Source organism: Macaca thibetana, chromosome 10 (assembly GCF_024542745.1).
Source record: "Macaca thibetana thibetana isolate TM-01 chromosome 10, ASM2454274v1, whole genome shotgun sequence".
Lineage (NCBI taxonomy): Eukaryota > Metazoa > Chordata > Mammalia > Primates > Cercopithecidae > Macaca > Macaca thibetana.
The window spans coordinates 39,967,327-39,984,081 of NC_065587.1; the positions used below are offsets into that span (position 1 = coordinate 39,967,327).

Sequence of the window (16,755 nt, forward strand, 5' to 3'; positions counted from 1 at the left end):
TTCTAAATTGACATTACCTTTCCTGTAGTGCTCAAAATATTCTTGCTCAATCTGCTGGAAGATGATGACAGCTGGGGAGGTGACTTCTTTATTCCTCTTATATTTGGAAAGGTCTCCTCACCACCGGAACTAGAAGCAACAGAATATTGTCAGTAACTACTGATTGCAAATGGTCCTAACACCAGTATTGGTTGGTTTTTCACTTGTTTGTTTTTTAATACTTGTATAATATTGAAATATTAGGGCTGTGATCATATAGCGGTTGAGTTGTGAAATACTGGGGAAGGGAGACATTGTCTTATGCTTACAGCTTTGTCTTTTCTGTTTATTACAGTAGATATCAGAGACAGGATCACAGGATCACACTACTATAAATACTGTGAGTGGATTCCATCTCTCTCTCTCTCCCTCTATTCACACACAGGTATAATCTTCCCTGGAAATAACATGTTGAAGAAATTTGGAAGGCCAATAAGGTCAGGTCTTATTCCAGTGTTCAATCATTGTATTGCCCAATCATTCATTCATTCAACAAATAATTACAGGAGTACCCAGAAAAATGGCAGTGATTATGCATGTCCCTGTTCTGAAAGAGCTTAAACTCTAGGAGGAATGTTCCCATTCAATTTTTCGGCCTTCTCTATCACATCAATCCATTATAAGATTTTCCACATATTCATATATATTACATATTATATATTATCTCTTTGTGAAACATTGTTGACCCATACCACATATTGCTGTTATTCCCCTCTCATTTTGAGTGGCCTATTAAAAGTGCACTGAATGGAAATTGGGTACTTCTCTTTTCCATGTCACCTGTCTCTGTAAAATAAGAGATATGATTACAGAAGATTTTTATTTTCTTCCTGAAAATTTCCTGTATTTTTTCCAAAATAATCATGTAAGCCTTTTTAGTTAGCTTACATCCAATGATAAATAAAATCACTCTCTCACATTTAATGAATTATACCACAATCAACAGCCTTGACTCATTTTAGACGTAGAAAATGTTCTTGAATCAACCCCCTTTCATTAGTCTGGTTTTTTTCTGCTTTGTGCCTCTGGACAGTAAAAAGGAACCTTCCTAGTGGAATGCCTTGCCCCAAACTGCTCTCTGGAAAGTGCACTTGCATCTTTTCCACTTCATTTCACCTGGTAAGCTTTACACCAAAGGCTGTGGGGTCTTGTGCTCAAAGCTACCGGGTGAGAGACACGAATGCTTGCAGTGTACTAAAGAGGCAGAAAACAAGCTCCAGGCCTTGTTGGTGTTTCTGGCTTGCTTGGAAACAAAGCTAAAAGATTTGTTTCGGAGATTCTGCCTACAAATATGCTTCCCAAGCGCCAGAGGCTGATTAGGGGCAGCTGCAGAAGTCATCACCGGGTAATAACTCTTGTTCCCCTGTCTTCCTCTCTGGCGCTGAGTCCAGGAAGACAACAGCAGCACCTCCCCACCCCACCCTCAAGGGAATCTGCTGGCCATTTGGTGCGGCAAAGCATTCTGGGTGATGTGGACGTGACGCTGCTCCTCTACGCAGCGAGGCTCCCTCGGTTTGGCCAAGGGTCCAGGTTGCAGTGAACCTGTCCAAAGTGTGGGCTGGCCTTGATGTTTAAAATTAGCCTGCGACCATATCCCGGCAAGGCCGGTTTTTGCACCACCACTCCTCCCATCCACAACCCAGAAATCTAAGGACACGCAGCATGCATTTTCCTTGTCCTCCGTTTGTGCAAAGTCTATAATCGATAGGCGCGCAGTCCAGGCAGACGTAAACAGAAATTGATCAGACCTGTTTCGCGACTGCAGCGGACACGTGACGACGCTGCCAGCCTTCCTTCCTCTCCGGCGCCCGCGCGGGGAGGCCCGGCTGCGGCGCGCTGCGGCAGGGGAGCTGGAGGCGGCGGCGCGCAGCTCAGCGGAGCTCCCGGGCTGAGCTGGGGCAGGCGGGGGCCCGCCTGCAGGCGGCGTCACGAGGGGCGGGGCGGAGGCTCGCTAGGAAGTTGCACCCGGTCAAGTTGCAGCCTTGTAAGTAACGCTGCGGACCGGGAAAGTGGGAGGGGCCGCTCCCGGAACGCAGCCTTCTTGTAAGAACCTCCAAGAAAGCAAGAAAAAAAAACAGAGGCCCTACCCTGCGCTCCCGGGAGGCCTCTGAAAGCTTCAACTAAAGAAGCACCCCCTCTCTTACAATTTCTTTAACTGCAAGAAGCGGAGGACCTGGACAAGGACTCGAGGGGCAAGGTGGCGAACCAAGGGTAGGGCGTGCCGGGCCCGAGAGGTCTCCCGCAGGTTGCAGATACGGAGAACTCTCAGCGGCTTCTGAGCACGGAGGGAGCTGTCGCGGGGTCGGGAGGCCGTCCCTCATCCCTGTCTTCCCATCTTCCGACGGCCGGCGGGACTATGTCCAGAGGCCCGAGCTCCGCGGTCCTGCCCAGCGCCCTGGGATCCCGGAAGCTAACCCCCCGGAGCCTCAGCTGCTTGTCGGACCTGGACGGCGGCGTGGCCCTGGAGCCGCGGCCCTGTAGGCCCCCGGAGAGCCCGGGCCGCGCGCCGCCGCCAGCGCCAGCGCCGTCCGGCTGCGACCCCCGCCTGCGGCCCATCATCCTGCGGCGGGCGCGCTCACTGCCCAGCTCCCCCGAGCGCCGCCAGAAGGCCGCGGGCGCGCCGGGCGCTGCATGTCGGCCGGGTTGCAGCCGGCAGCTCCGCGTGCGCTTCGCCGACGCCCTGGGCTTGGAGCTGGCTCAAGTCAAGGTGTTCAACGCGGGAGACGACCCGTCGGTGCCGCTGCACGTGCTGTCGCGGCTCGCCATCAACTCTGACCTGTGCTGCAGCAGCCAGGACCTGGAGTTCACCCTGCAGTGCCTGGTGCCCGATTTCCCGCCGCCCGTCGAGGCCGCCGACTTTGGCGAGCGCCTGCAGCGCCAGCTTGTGTGCCTGGAGCGTGTCACTTGCTCGGACCTTGGCATCAGCGGTACGGTGCGCGTGTGCAACGTGGCCTTCGAGAAGCAGGTGGCTGTGCGCTACACTTTCTCGGGCTGGCGCAGTACCCACGAGGCGGTGGCGCGGTGGCGCGGGCCCGCAGGCCCCGAGGGCAAGGAGGACGTCTTCACCTTCGGCTTCCCAGTGCCACCCTTCCTGCTGGAGCTCGGCTCCCGCGTGCACTTCGCGGTGCGCTACCGAGTGGCGGGTGCCGAGTACTGGGACAACAATGACTGCCGAGACTACAGCCTCACGTGTCGCAACCACGCGCTGCACATGCCTCGCGGCGAGTGCGAAGAGAGCTGGATCCACTTCATCTGAGTCACGTGGGGACCAGCCACGTGGAGCCTCCACACCTAAGCTGCGCCTCCTGTCATTTCCCTGCTGGGCTCTCACATCTATCCGGTTGTTCTTCGCCACCCTGCAAGTCCTCTGACCTAATTTTCTGTGGCAAGGTCCCCTGGCAGCGGCCCATCCTGTCTTCTACTTGAAACGTCTGAGACACTTGGTCTAAAAAGTAGCCTCAGGTGGCCAGAAGGCCGAGTTGTGTAATGAGTTGGGGCAGGGTAGTGGGGTAGGTGCATGGGAGGGTGGGCCCTCTGGGGAGGCCCAAGCAGCTTGTTTTGCAAAGGCCCAAGTCCTCCTGCTAGGAAAAGCTTTTGCATGTGCCCTGAATGTGTCTCTGTAAACATAGCTGTTATTTATTATTGTGATGTTGGGACCGTTAGCCCATAGCGGATGCCTCCTCAGGAATATTCTCGATTTAATAAGCTAAAAAAAAAAGTTATGTTGTATGTTTGTGCCCACAGTAAACAGAATGTACAGTGTGACCCACATCATGGTCCCTCCAGGCATTCCTGCCCCAGGACAAGGAAAACCTGAGACCGCATCTGATTGCCAGTGGCTGTCGCCTTCTAACCGTGGGAAACTATTAATAGGCAAGAAATTTCTGCTTTATCAGTCATCACACAACCATTCCTGGGCATTGAGACTGTCTTGGTTAGGCTGTGTGTCTCCTACATTAACAGCTAGGGAGGAGGAAAAGCTTCAAACTTTTAAACTAGCAAAACAGTTATTTCTCTGCATTCACAATTCTGATTTCATGTATTTCTCTGTACATGTTTGATCATTATCAGGCCATTCTGTTTAAGTTTTAACCTTCCTAAATATTTTAAGAAATCTTGCCTCAGTTGTTTCAGTTTTCAGGTGACTAGAGAATTTCAGGCACCAGTGCCCTTTGCAATTACCTTTTTGATGATTCAGGTGACTTTTTATTTCTTGTTAAGCATCAGAAGATGTCAGCATTCATCTTTTGGGAGTCCAGTTACAAGGTGGAACTAGAAGGTGTTTTCAGCAATAGCCAGAGCACTGGAGGAAAAATAATTGACAAATACTTATACTTTTAAATTGTTTTGAGTTGTATTTACATACATCACGTTTTATCAGGTACCCACCAACTTTATACTTTGTGCCTTCAGATAGTTTCTAACATTTTCTAGTTTGTCAGCTTTAAAATATTAAATTCTTTTATGTTTTTAAACTATCAACCAGTAAGTCAAGACCACTGTCCCCTGCTGAGTTAGGCAATCGCTTAAAACTCCAAAGAACTCCGGGCTGAGTTCTTTTGGTGCTCAACAGTGGTCTGACAACAGGTGCTAGAATTAAGGTGTAGGGGAAAAAAAGCCAAGAAGGACTAGATCTCCAATTTGTGAAGTTTGTTTATGATACAGTTGAAACAAGTCTGATCAGTTTTATACCTGTCACCAGGAAATTAACTCTAAATTTTTGAATGCTTGTTGGCATCTGTCAAATCAATACTGAAAGGATGCATTTCGGCTTTTAACCAGTTGGTTCTGATCATTGCAACCTCTGTGCTCTTATAATTCAAAGAACAGGGATGGCTTTCTTTGGTATCTTTTGATCTAAGAACACTGAATTTTGACTTAAAATATTGTGACTAAATTGCACAATCTCTGGCTATTAGCACTGTTCACTACATTGACATGCAAGAGAGAGAGAAGCCTGGTTACATTTCCTGCTATTTAACAAACGGTCCAATTAGGTCAGCAAGCCTGTTAGGGCCTTGGCTGCTATGCCCCTGGTCCCCCAACAGAGAGCAAGACAATTGTCCGGAGAATGTAGGTATGAGTTAAGAGCTGCCAGATTTATTTTATTTAAAGGCATGTAGAGAATCTCATAATCTATGTGAAAGTCACTTGCCAGAAAGGTTCTGGTCATGAAATATAAAGTAAATGTTACATATTTAATATTATGTGAACCTCCTTGTGCCTTTTAAAAACTATCGACATTATGAAATTTAAAAGCTTAAATGTATTTGCCTAGTTGATAAAGAAGCTGTGGAACAGCTGAAGGAGAACTTTCAGACCCTAAAACAGTTATACTGCCTAGATGGTAAAATTTTCTAGTGGACTGTGCAATTGCTGGGTTGTCTCCCCAAACATATTTTAATATGTTATTTAAAATGATTTTACCCAAGCCTAAATATTAAAGTATATATGCAAAAGTAGCTGTGAGCCATTCTATTATGCTGGAGTACGTTTTTCTTGTGGCCTAATTACAGAAAACCAAGCTTTAGAAAATCTTGTTTAAATCATTTCACATGCAAGTCTTATCCTTTCTACAACACTGACAAATGTAGAGCCTTGGCAAAAATTAAATAAATTTTGTCATTGTGTCTCAGCTTCAGTAGCAGAGTTGTTGCGTATGTCTTTTAGAAAAGGAAATACAATTTTATATGCCAGGTCAGCATGAGATATGAAGAAAGCTCTAGAGGAATGCAGGGAATGTGATCATTAATGTACTTCTATTGCAACAGTTAATGACACTCTGTAGGCAGTAATGAGTGTGTGTCTGCCTTCCTTCCGGATGATGACCCTCACCTAAGTACAAAGTCTTGCACATGGGGGAAGAAAACTTTTATTTTGTCTTGCCTTATTTGCTTGGCCACAATGCTAAGTGCTTTAAATATGTGATTTCATTTAATTCTGAATGTTATGCTACCTGGGAGACAATGTCCCCTTTTTCTTAGCTGAAAAGAATAAGGCTCAGAGAGGTTTAAGTACAGTCATAGGCCACATAACATTTCACTCATCAGGGGACTGTATATATGACAGTGGGTCCATGGAATTATACCAGTGTTTTCCTGTATCTTTTCTGTGTTTATATACACAAATACCCTTGTGTTACAGTTGTCTACAGTATTCATTACAGTAACATACTGTACAAGTTTGCAACCTTGAAGCAATAGACTGTACTATATATACCTGAGGTGTGTAGTACACTATACCACGTAGGTTTTTGTAAGTAAACGCTAAGATATTCACACAATAACAAAATTGCTTGAGGACACCTTTCCCAGAACTTACCCCTATCATTAAGCAATGCATAACTGTAACTCACCTAAAGTCCCATAGCTGGTAAGCAACAAATTGAGCATTCAAATCTATTTCAAAGTCAGTGTGCTCTCTCTACCTGTTATATAGAATATTCCAAATAAATGCTTGTTGATTCAGAAAGCTGAATTAATTGAAAGCCAAATTTTGATATTTCTCTTGAGATAAGGTCTTGTCCTGTCACCAACGTTGGAGTGCAATGGTGCAATCATAGCTCACTGCAGCCTCCAGCTCCTGGGCTCAAGTAAAATTCTCCCACCTCAGCCTCTGGTATAGAGTAGCTAGGTGCACAGGTGCATGCCACCACGCCTGGCTAATTTTGTTTTTTGTAGAGATAGGCCCTAGCTATGTTGCCCAGGCTAGTCTCAAATTCCTGGCCTCAAGCAATCCCATCAACTCAGCCTCCCAAAGTGAAGGGATTATAGGTGTGAACCACTGCACATAGTTTCCAAATTTTAATTGTAATTGATACAGTTTTTCATGAAACGCCAGTCTAAAACCTAAAAAAAAAATTAACAGTAAAATTAGTGATACCCTTTTTTTCTTCCATGTTGTGGTTTACTGATGTTTACTAAATAATCTGCAGGCTTCCTGAACACATGAAGCAATAAAAAAGGCTCTAACACTTTTCTTCAACTAAAAAGCAGCAAGGTAAACAAGTCATCACTATTAATTTTTGAAGTGTATTGGGAAAATTCCTGTGTGCAACTCCATCATGAAGGAACTTAAATCTATTGGCGGAAAACTAGGTGTGAAAATAATTATGCACAATTGTCGGGTCACAATTTTGAAACACTCTACCATCTTCTTACATTTTGTGTTATACATTATTAATACTTAAACATATGAAGAATTCAAAAGCATTGAAAGCTTTGAACATATAAAATCCCCTCAAATCCCTGCATACACCTGTGTACCTTAGATTGCATATGTAATCTATCAGCTCTGAATTTAAAAACTAAGATATCAAAATTAAGTTCAACAGGGGTAGTTACAAAGTTGTCAAGAAGCTGGTAATTCTAACTAAGCAGAATATTTAAAACACCTCTGAGAGCTTATTTAATGTGATTTGATCTGCTCTGGTCCACAACTGAGTTTTGATTCTATTGCCTTGTGTTTCTTTTTTTCAGGTGCTTTCCACCTCACATTTAAATCCTAATCACATATTTTTAAACAATTAGTGCCTTTTAGATAGGAAATTAAAATGTTATTAAAATATAATTTTAAATTTTTGAGGATACCTATAAAAAGTTTAACTACACATACAATTCAACTTTTAAAAATGTATCCGACACAAATGTTGATTAATCCAAAGGTGGTTTGCTGCCGTATTATTTGTAATAGAAGTGTAGGCTCATCAGTGGAGGATTGAATTCCTCGGATGAAGTTAATCCACATGATTAAATAATTACGAAGCTGTTAAAAAGACTGAGCTGCATCTCAGTGCACGTGGAACAGTTTCCATCTCAGAACGGGAGCACGGGGAAAACACCCAGAAGACTGAGCACGGAACACCGACGCCCTCTGCGAGCCAAGGGGCAAGGGGACCCTTTCCCGGCTGTGCCTGTCTCCAAAGGGCTTGCGTTTTTTTACAGAAGCACCCGCTGGCTGCGTAAGGTAAACGGGTATCTTAAATGGAAACGTCTGAAAGAGCCTAGGAATACGCTGTTGGGTACCCAGCTCAGCACCCCGTCCCGGGACTTGCGGGCCCTCCCGCCCTCCGGCACCGGCACCCAGGCGACCCTGCAGGCGACCCTGCGTCCCCTGCCGGGAGGAGCCAGGCCTCGCCCAGGAGTCGTCTGCCCGGCGCCCCGGTCCCCGGAGCCCTGGTCCCCGGTCTGGCTCGCCTCCGCAGGGCTGGCTGGAGCCCCGGGTCCCAGTGGCTCTGGGGACGCATAGCTCGGCGATGGGCTCCTCCTAGTCCTGCCCGCGCTTCCGTCCCTTCCATCCCTTCCTGCTCGCCTGTCCCGGGGCCAGGGCCCCAGTCAAGGCGGCGCGTCTCCTCGCTGGCGGGGGCGACTCCGCTCGCGGGGCGTTCATCAGGAGAGGGCAGCCAGGGAGGATAAGGCCGAAGCGCGGGGACAGCCCGGACCCACTAACCTGAGGGCCCGGCCTGAGTCGCGCCCGCTGCGTCCCCCTTGGCTCAGGCCTCGGGCGATCCGGGCGAGCGTTGGGGGGGGGGGGGGGGGGCGGGGCCGGGCTGGCGGCGACGCCGATTGGACGCACTAACGACCGCACCTGGCGGGGATTGGACGGGCGCTTCCCGCCTTCCGCCGGCCGCCTGAGGCGCTGCGGCGGTCCCTGAGGGGCAGAGTTGCGACGCAGGGCGGCATCGGGGGCGACTCCACCGACACTACGCGGAGGCCTCCTTCTGCCGGCAGGTTGAGCCGAGTGTCTGGGTGGGCTTCCCCGACGGCGGGGCGCGGAGGGAGGGTGCGGCTTCGGCTTGGCCTTCCAAGCCGGGAGGCGAGAAGCTTCGGACGGTTGAGGTGCAGCCGTTGTGGAAGCTGCCGAGGGGGAGGGGGCGCGGTTCTGCGGCCACTGGGCGGAGGGGAGGCGCCGGGGCGTGGGCCGTGCAGAGTTCGCGGCGAGGGTGGCTCGCGTGGGCGCCGGCCCTGGGCGGGATCCCTTTGGTGCAGGCGCGAGGCTCCCCGTCAGCACCTGCCTCGGCCTCGGGGATGGGAAATGGGCGCTCGGAGCCGCCCCCGCGCGTTGGCGACTCTGTGGAGGTGGCTGAGGCGCGGGGCGGGACGGTTGGCGAGCGGGGAGCGGGCCTGGGGCTGCGCGTGTCGCCGGCCCGAGGCGGCTGAGGGAGAAGCGGTGGCGCCGGGAGCCCCCTGGGGGCCGCTGCTCGCCTGTCTCCGGGCACCGGAGTTGGGGGGGGGGGGTGGCGCTGCGGCCTGCGGCGCGTCTCGGGTGTGTGTGTGCTGTGTTGGTTCGGGGGTGACCCTCGGAAAAAGGGGTCACCGTGCCGGCGATGGGAGCAGGGACTTAGCCTTCGGCCTCCTTGTTGCCATTGCCAGTTCCGCTTGGGGAAAAAGCGGGTGCGCGCACGACGTCCCTCCTGCCCCGCGCCGTCAGCCCCTTCTCCTCCCTCCCGCCCGCCCCTCCGCGCAGCCGGGCCTGGCGCAGTGCGTGACACGCGGCTCCACGTGCGGCCTCGCCTGGACTAGGCCCCGGGCTGGCCCAGCATCCGCGAACGCGGTGACGTCTCCTTTTTTCTTGTTTTTGTTTGTTTGAGACGGAGTCTCGCTCTGTCGCCCAGGCTGGAGTGCGGTGGCGCCATCTCGGGTCAGTGCAGCCTCCGCCTCCCGGGTTCAAGCAGTTCTCCTGCTTCAGCCTCCGGAGTGGCTGGGACTACTTGGCGCGCCACCACGCCCAGCTGCTTTTGTGTGTTTAGTAGAGACGGGGTTTCTCCATGTTGGCCCAGCTGGTCTCGAACTCCTGACCTCAGGTCATCCACCTGCCTCGGCCTCACAAAGTGCTGGGATTACAGGTGTGTGCCACCTCGCCCGGCCTACATTTTTATTTTAGTCATGATGGGAGGAGGAGGACCTCCCCTTCATTCGCCTTTAATGTCTTTTTGGACACCTTAGCTGTGTTGGTTACCATGGCAGAGGGGACTTTGAATAATCCACTCCTGCTTGCGTTCATTCAGCAATTTTTCCTTTGGGGGAAAATCTTTCCCTCCCCCATCTGCCAAATTGTTTTGTTTGTTACTGTTTTTAACCGTAACCACTTTATCTGCCTGCAGATACACAGTTATCCTCTTACTAGTTCTCTGTGTTGCTCGCTAACCAATCCCCCAGTTCAGTAAACGGGGGCTCAAAACCTGCTTACTTGACACATAAGTCCTCGCTTCTCCTGAAACATTATTATTCTGTTCTCGGTTTCCGAAGTCGTTCTGTTACATAGTAGTAGTTCCTAAAGATCTTTTAAATTGTTTCCTCATGAGGCTGGAAAAATAAGTGTATAACTTTTGTTTCTTTTTAGAGTTAGCTTTCTCTTTCATTTGCAAATGTTTATTTGTTTGATATTGTGGATAGTGCTGTGCTTTTGATACTATTGTGGCCTGTATACATTCAACTTTGAGGCGTGTGTGTGTGTAACTGGATTATTCAGTTTGCTTTCCTTGGTTTGTTTTTCCCCGACTGACTTCATGAAAAAGTAGATTAGAAACTAAAACCATCTTGTTAGCTTTCTGTGCCTCTTTGGCTGTACTTTTTTCTGTGCTGTAATTAATGTCTCAGGGCACTTTGTAAAATACACTGCTTCAAATTGCTTTAGTTGTGAAAACAGATAAAGCATAAGCTAATGGGCAAGCCTGCCTCAATAGTTGCTCGCCCTAGGGAAAGAGTATAAATGGAGACAACACATTTTAAGTATTTAAAGTTTTAAATCAAGTTTTCAAATTGTAACATAAAATAGTCTCAAATTTCACAAACACACTTTCACTGCATCAAAATAGAAAAATACGTGTATGGCTATTATTATTATTGAGACTTGCTCTGTCGCCGAGGTGGGAATGCAGTAGCGTGAACATGGCTCACTGAAACCTGGGCCTCCCACTTCAGCCTCCTATTAGCTAGACCACAGCTGCGAGCCACCAGGCCAGGCTTTTATTTTTGTAGAAATAGGATCTCACCATGTTGCCCATGCTGGTTTGGAGCTCCTGGATTCAAGCAATCCTCTTACCTGGGCCTCCAACAGTGCTAGCCACCAACATTACAGTCATAAGCCACCAGCCAAGGCTATTATTTTTATGATTGAATCCTGAAAAGTATCAAAGATAACTGAATACATTTATTACGGATATCTGATGATGAACTAGTAATCTCTGAATAAGTGATAAAATACTCACATAATTCGTAAGTTACTATATATAGTTCATTTTTATTTTAAAAATCATAATGAAGATTTTTACTTATTTACTATTGACAGCCATGATCTAAGGGTTAAAACTGTAATTACTCAAAATGTGTTATACTCAAAATGTATCAAATTTGGGTTTATATCACAAACAAAATAGGTATAAAAGTATTTTTCTCTAAAAAAATTCTTAAATATTAAAATTCTCATAGAATTGTAATTAATGAATAGTTTCCTTAAAATTTTAACACTGGAATTGCTTATTTTTGAATAATTATGATATTAAATATTTTATAACAGTATATTTATTCACTATTTTAGCATTTGCTTACTGTCTACTGTAAAGAATCCATATCATGTTCACGTAGTTTATGTCTCGATCTACATATATGTTAATATGAATTGCTTGCTACTACAAAATGTTCCTCAGCCACCGTGTGCTACTGTTGCAAATACTGTGCACTAATTTGCTAGTATTTCTAGAGTCACAAATTGGAATAAAAAGAGAAGGAAGAAGATGGGCATTTGGCACTGTTAAGAAGTAGTATCTTATGCAAGAATCAGCTGTATTCTTGCTTTGCAGGGGAAAGATTTGACAATATCTCTTTTCTCTTACCTAAGCACTTGCTCACATGCTATCTTTGTTCTGAAGCAGAGACTAAAATATTAGCATTAGCATAATCTGAAACCTTCTTTGTATTCAATTGTGGCTTCACACTGTCCAACTTCTTTAAGTATTGTTTTTTTATTATGGAAAATTCGGACACATAAAGTAAGCAGAATAGTGTAATTAATTGCAGTCCCCTTCTTTCATAGGCATAAGCAAAGGAAGTGTTTCTCAGGGGCCTGAAGGATAGAGTTATGAGAATGAATAATGTGTTCATGGTTATAGACTTTCTGAGTCCTGGATTTTGAGCTCATAGAGATGCCTGTGTGCTCCATAATAAGAGAGAGAGTGAGAAAGAGATTGCACTATGTAGAGTGCATAGCAAGGGCCCCTTTTGCTTTGTCCTAATGGTAGTGGTGATTGAAAGGGTATATACGAGTGTATGTTGAACCTTAGGAAACAGAATTAAGTTAATTTAATCCATTGTATTCTCAGTCCAGACACCATGCTTTACTACACTCTAAATAAAAAATTAAACAATTAAAATTCTTTTTTTTTTTTTTGTCTTTTGATCCATTTTATTCCCTATCCCTAGGGTTATTTTCTTTGCTTGTGCAAATCATCCAATGTTCATATGCCCAGGATTTGTATCCTTCTTTAATAAAGTACCCTGTGGTCTTACAAAGACACACACATATCAATAACAGTCATATGAGCCTTTATTAAGTATATTTTAGGTTTTACATAAATAATTTCTATTATCTCTGCATTTTTTTGTGTGTGTTATATTGTGTTTGAGATGCACCGTATTCTGAGATCTTCTTCATTATATTCAGCTACTGAATTCATTTGCATCACTCACCACATTTCATGTTTATTTACCTCCTCCCCCATCACACTGACAGGCAGTTTCAGTTTCTTGATATTGGAAGAAATGCTTCAGTAAATATTTTTATATTCCCTTTGTGCTTTTGAGTTTCTCTAAAGTGTAAAATTAGGAGTGGAACTACTGTATTATATGGTATTCCAGTTTACATTTTTACGCAATGCTATCAAACTCTTTTTCAAAGTGCAGTTATTTACTTCCCACCAGGAGTACATACATGATTTCCAATTTCCTTTATTCCCACTGTGACTTGGTAGTATCAGTCTCTTTAGTTTTTGCCAATCTGGTGGATGGTGGAGAGGGGACTGGTGGTTGTTTTACTTAGCATTCTGATTACCAGGGAGGTAGCATTTTCATTTCTTTATTAGCCAGTTGAGTTTTATTTTCTGAATGACCTCTTCTTCTTTTCCATTTTTGCTGGTGGGTTATTGCTTTTTTCTCCTTGATTTGTTAAGTTCTTCATAATAATTCTTTTTATATTAATCCTTAGTCTCTTATTCCATTGCAAATGTCTTCCTAGTATGCTGCCTTTCTTTTACAGTGATGCACAAAAAGTTAAAATCTATTACTTTTTATGTTTTGTGCATTTTGTTTTAAATTCTTTCATATTGGAACATCTTAGTGATAGCCTTCTGTATTTTCTGCTAATAGTTTTTAAACATTTACTTTTTACATTTAGGTAGTTAATTTATCTAGACCTAATTTTTTTATGGCAAAGTAGATTTCTAATGTTATTTTTTCCACATGCCAATTCACTTTTTCCAGACTATTTATTGACCAGTTTACCTTTCCCTGATTTGCGAAACCATATGACTCAGATATGAACTTCCAACATATGCTTGACTATGCATTTGAATTCTGTTTTGTTTTATTGATCCATTTGTTTTCCATTATTAATACTTCACTGTTTATAATTATTTCTTGTGATTTTGTAATATGTTTTAATATCAAATAAGGTGATCTTTCTTTGCTATTTTAAAAGTTATTTTAGTATTAGAGCAGCATTATTCCTCCATACACATTTTAAAAGAATTGGCCAAATCTGTCAAATTATTATTTTGTGTTTTTTACTGGAATTGCTTTGAAGTTTAGAAATTCAGATATTTATTTTAGTGAAGCATTGATGGTTTTATAATAAGTCCTTCCGTTAATGAGTAGGAACAACTCCATGTATTCGTATCTCTTGTTAAGGTCTTTGGTATATTATCTTCATAAAGATCATATCTCCTTTTTTGTTAGATTTATTCATTTTAGTTTTCTATATTAAAAAATTCAATTGTCTGATTATTGCTAATATAAAAGGAATACTATAGATATTTATGCTGAGCCTTGCTGGAATCTCTCAAAGGTCCTCTGACAAACAGCATTCCTCTTTCTTCCTGGGTTCTGACCAATTAGGAAAAAAAAGTAACCTTCATTAGTCCTATATTGGCTAGTTCATGGGTGTGAGTTTAGGTTGTTGGTTTAGTGAATTTGCTAATACTAAGCTCCAGAATTAAGCAAACTTACTGCCCAAGGCACTGCAAGGTAATCGAGTTAGACCTTTCCAGCCCTGCATTTTTTACCTTCCACCCTGGAAGAGAAAGCTTACTGTATTGACTCCATAGAAAAAGGACGAGCAAAATGTCGACTTTCTCACAGGGGCAGAGCTTCCAGAAGGAACAAAACTGAAAACAACATGAAACTCCTCTTTCAGTTTTCATGTAAAAAAAAAAAAAAAAAAAAAAAAAAAAAAAAAAAAAAAAAAAAAGGTGGAGTTGAGCTGAACCTGACTCATTTTCTTTCCCAAAGTTACCAAATACTTCCAGCTCCTCTGTGGTGATGTAAGTTAAAGGAATAGAGAGAGGCCAATAGTATACTCAGCCTTTCTCACAGAAGCTGGGAGTAGGGAAAAGGTATTCTTCCTCTCTAACATTTCCTAGCTTTTTGTTCCCTTAATTATTAACCTGTTTTTTGGAGATTTATCTGGATGGTTCTTTTCCTTTCTTCACGAGGCCATTACCTTCTTTTGGGTATTCTCTTTGGATTGTGGAAGAACTTTAGATGTTGACCGTGGAAGATTCTACTTTGGGGTTAGAACAGAAGATTAAAATTAAATTTTAATTTTAATTAGTCATAAATGAAAGGCAGAAATGTCATTGTTTATTATACTTACCATTCCAAATTATCTCTAGATGTAGAGCCTTTGATGTACTGTACTGAATAAAGGTATTTGGCAATACATAAAGATGTTTCAGCAGTAAAATGCCAACAAATTTGAATATAAAGATCTTCTGTTTTGAACATCTCAGGGAACCTTAAGGTTGAAAGATTAAAACCCTTTACAAGTTAAAGACCAAGGACTGAAAGATTTAAATGTCCAGAATCATTTTTTTTTTGCTTCTGAATTTAAAAGTCTAAAGGCCAAAATTTTTAAGTTAAAGTCCCAAATACGCATTCTCAACAAATCTTATTATGTTCAGATGCAGTCAGATTCTTTGGTGGAGTTGGAGTTCTTTCATCAGCTGTAGCTTGAGCTGTCTTCCATGGAAAGGAAGTACCAGTTATATGTTCTCAGAAACTATATTAGTTCAATGCCAAAGTTCTGGTATACATTATCTTTTAAAGCATTCAAAAGTTAGTAGTACATTATGCTTAGCACATTACTAGACCTGTTTCAACATAGAAAAATTACCAATGCTTGGTCCCTGTTGCAGTAATTTCAGAAAATAAAAAATTTCTATTACCTGGTACTTAGCACTGCTAAAGATCGATTGAGCAGTCTCAGTGGTATGGGGGCAGGGGAAGAGAGTAGCCTGAGATGATGGTCCTCTTTTCTTAAAACTTTCCAGTAGACCAATCTCTGTTGGTTATCCAGAATCTGACTTGCTTCACTTTAATTGAAATGGAGAAAATATTTCAGCAAGAGGCTAATTTTGGCACTACATTTGAGGAATGTTTCTATGATTATGTCACCCTGTGATGGCATTGCTGCCTTATGTGCAGGGGTAACCTGGTCTGCCCTGGTTACTAGCTCTTATTTGACATGTTTTCCTTCCCCATCCAGTACATTCAAAACCTCAACTTTTATTTCTTCTTTGAATCCCCTGTTTTCAGCATTCCAATACTGAATTAAGTTTGGGCTTTATGTAGTGACTGTTATGGGTTGAATTGTGTTCCCCTAAAAAGATATGTGAGATTCTAATTCCCAGTATCTCATAATGGAACCTTTTCTGGAAATAGGGTCTTTGCATTTAACCGAGTTAAGTTATTAACTTGTTATTTAAGTTATTAGGGTGGACCCTAATCCAATATATATTTATAAAAAAGGGAAATTTGGATACAGATATGCATAGAAGACAAGGTGAAAATTAAAAGGAACAATACCATGTGATAAAGGAGGCAGAGACTGGATTTATGCTGCCACAAGTCAAGGAATGTCGGCAGCTACCAGAAGCTTAAGGAGACAGGAAAGATCCTTCCTCTAACACTTTCAGAGGCAGTATGATCCAACTGACCCCTTTATTTCATACATCTTGTCTCCACACTGAGATAATTTCTGCTGTTCTAAGCCATCCAGTTTGTGGCACTTTGTTAAGGCAACCCTGGAAATTAATACAGTGACATGGAGTCCACACATAGCTGTGAGCAAACCTTTTTCTTGTTGTTACAGAAGCAGTTGGCAAAATTCCATCCCTTATGGAATTTCTCAGATTTATGAAACCTGTCTTACAGGAGAAGGGTCCTCCTTCAATCCATATTTGTTTTGGCTACAGACTCTATCCCAACAGATTCCTGAATGGAAGCTGCTTTTGTTGCTTCTGAAGTTTGTTTCCTTAATACTAGGAGGTGGGATTAGGAAGAATTCCGGCCTATAGACAAACATAAAGTCAGAGCTATTATTTCCACAGTTCTCCGTGAGGTTTTGACTAAGTAGTGAAGTTTTAAAGCAGGCATATTGTGTGCTTCACATAATCTAAATGAACACTCATGAACTTCTGGTTTTCTTAAAAAATGAACTCTAACA

At 43.9% G+C, this 16,755-nt stretch overlaps 2 protein-coding genes across 3 annotated transcripts in view; both read left to right on the forward strand.

Moving 5' to 3' along the window:
- Nucleotides 1-1,922: 1,922 nt before the first annotated feature.
- On the forward strand, nt 1,923-5,498 carry PPP1R3D (protein phosphatase 1 regulatory subunit 3D). Its single transcript, XM_050745560.1, has one exon. It carries the CDS (start codon nt 2,396-2,398, stop codon nt 3,293-3,295), a length of 900 nt encoding a protein of 299 aa, XP_050601517.1. The 5' UTR covers nt 1,923-2,395; the 3' UTR covers nt 3,296-5,498.
- A 3,173-nt stretch (nt 5,499-8,671) lies between these two features.
- The window catches only part of SYCP2 (synaptonemal complex protein 2), a 69,450-nt gene continuing 61,366 nt past the window's right edge, over nt 8,672-16,755 (forward strand). Inside the window, exon 1 of one of the 2 annotated variants that reach the window (XM_050745550.1) lies at nt 8,672-8,768. The gene's annotated coding sequence lies outside the window, so the exon portion shown is untranslated. The remainder of the gene's footprint in view (nt 8,769-16,755) is intronic. The other variant, XM_050745551.1, reaches the window with a different exon arrangement.

Bases quoted from the DNA above. Each gene is read 5' to 3' on its own strand.
- PPP1R3D (XM_050745560.1), top strand. From the start codon at position 2,396: ATGTCCAGAGGCCCGAGCTCCGCGGTCCTGCCCAGCGCCCTGGGATCC.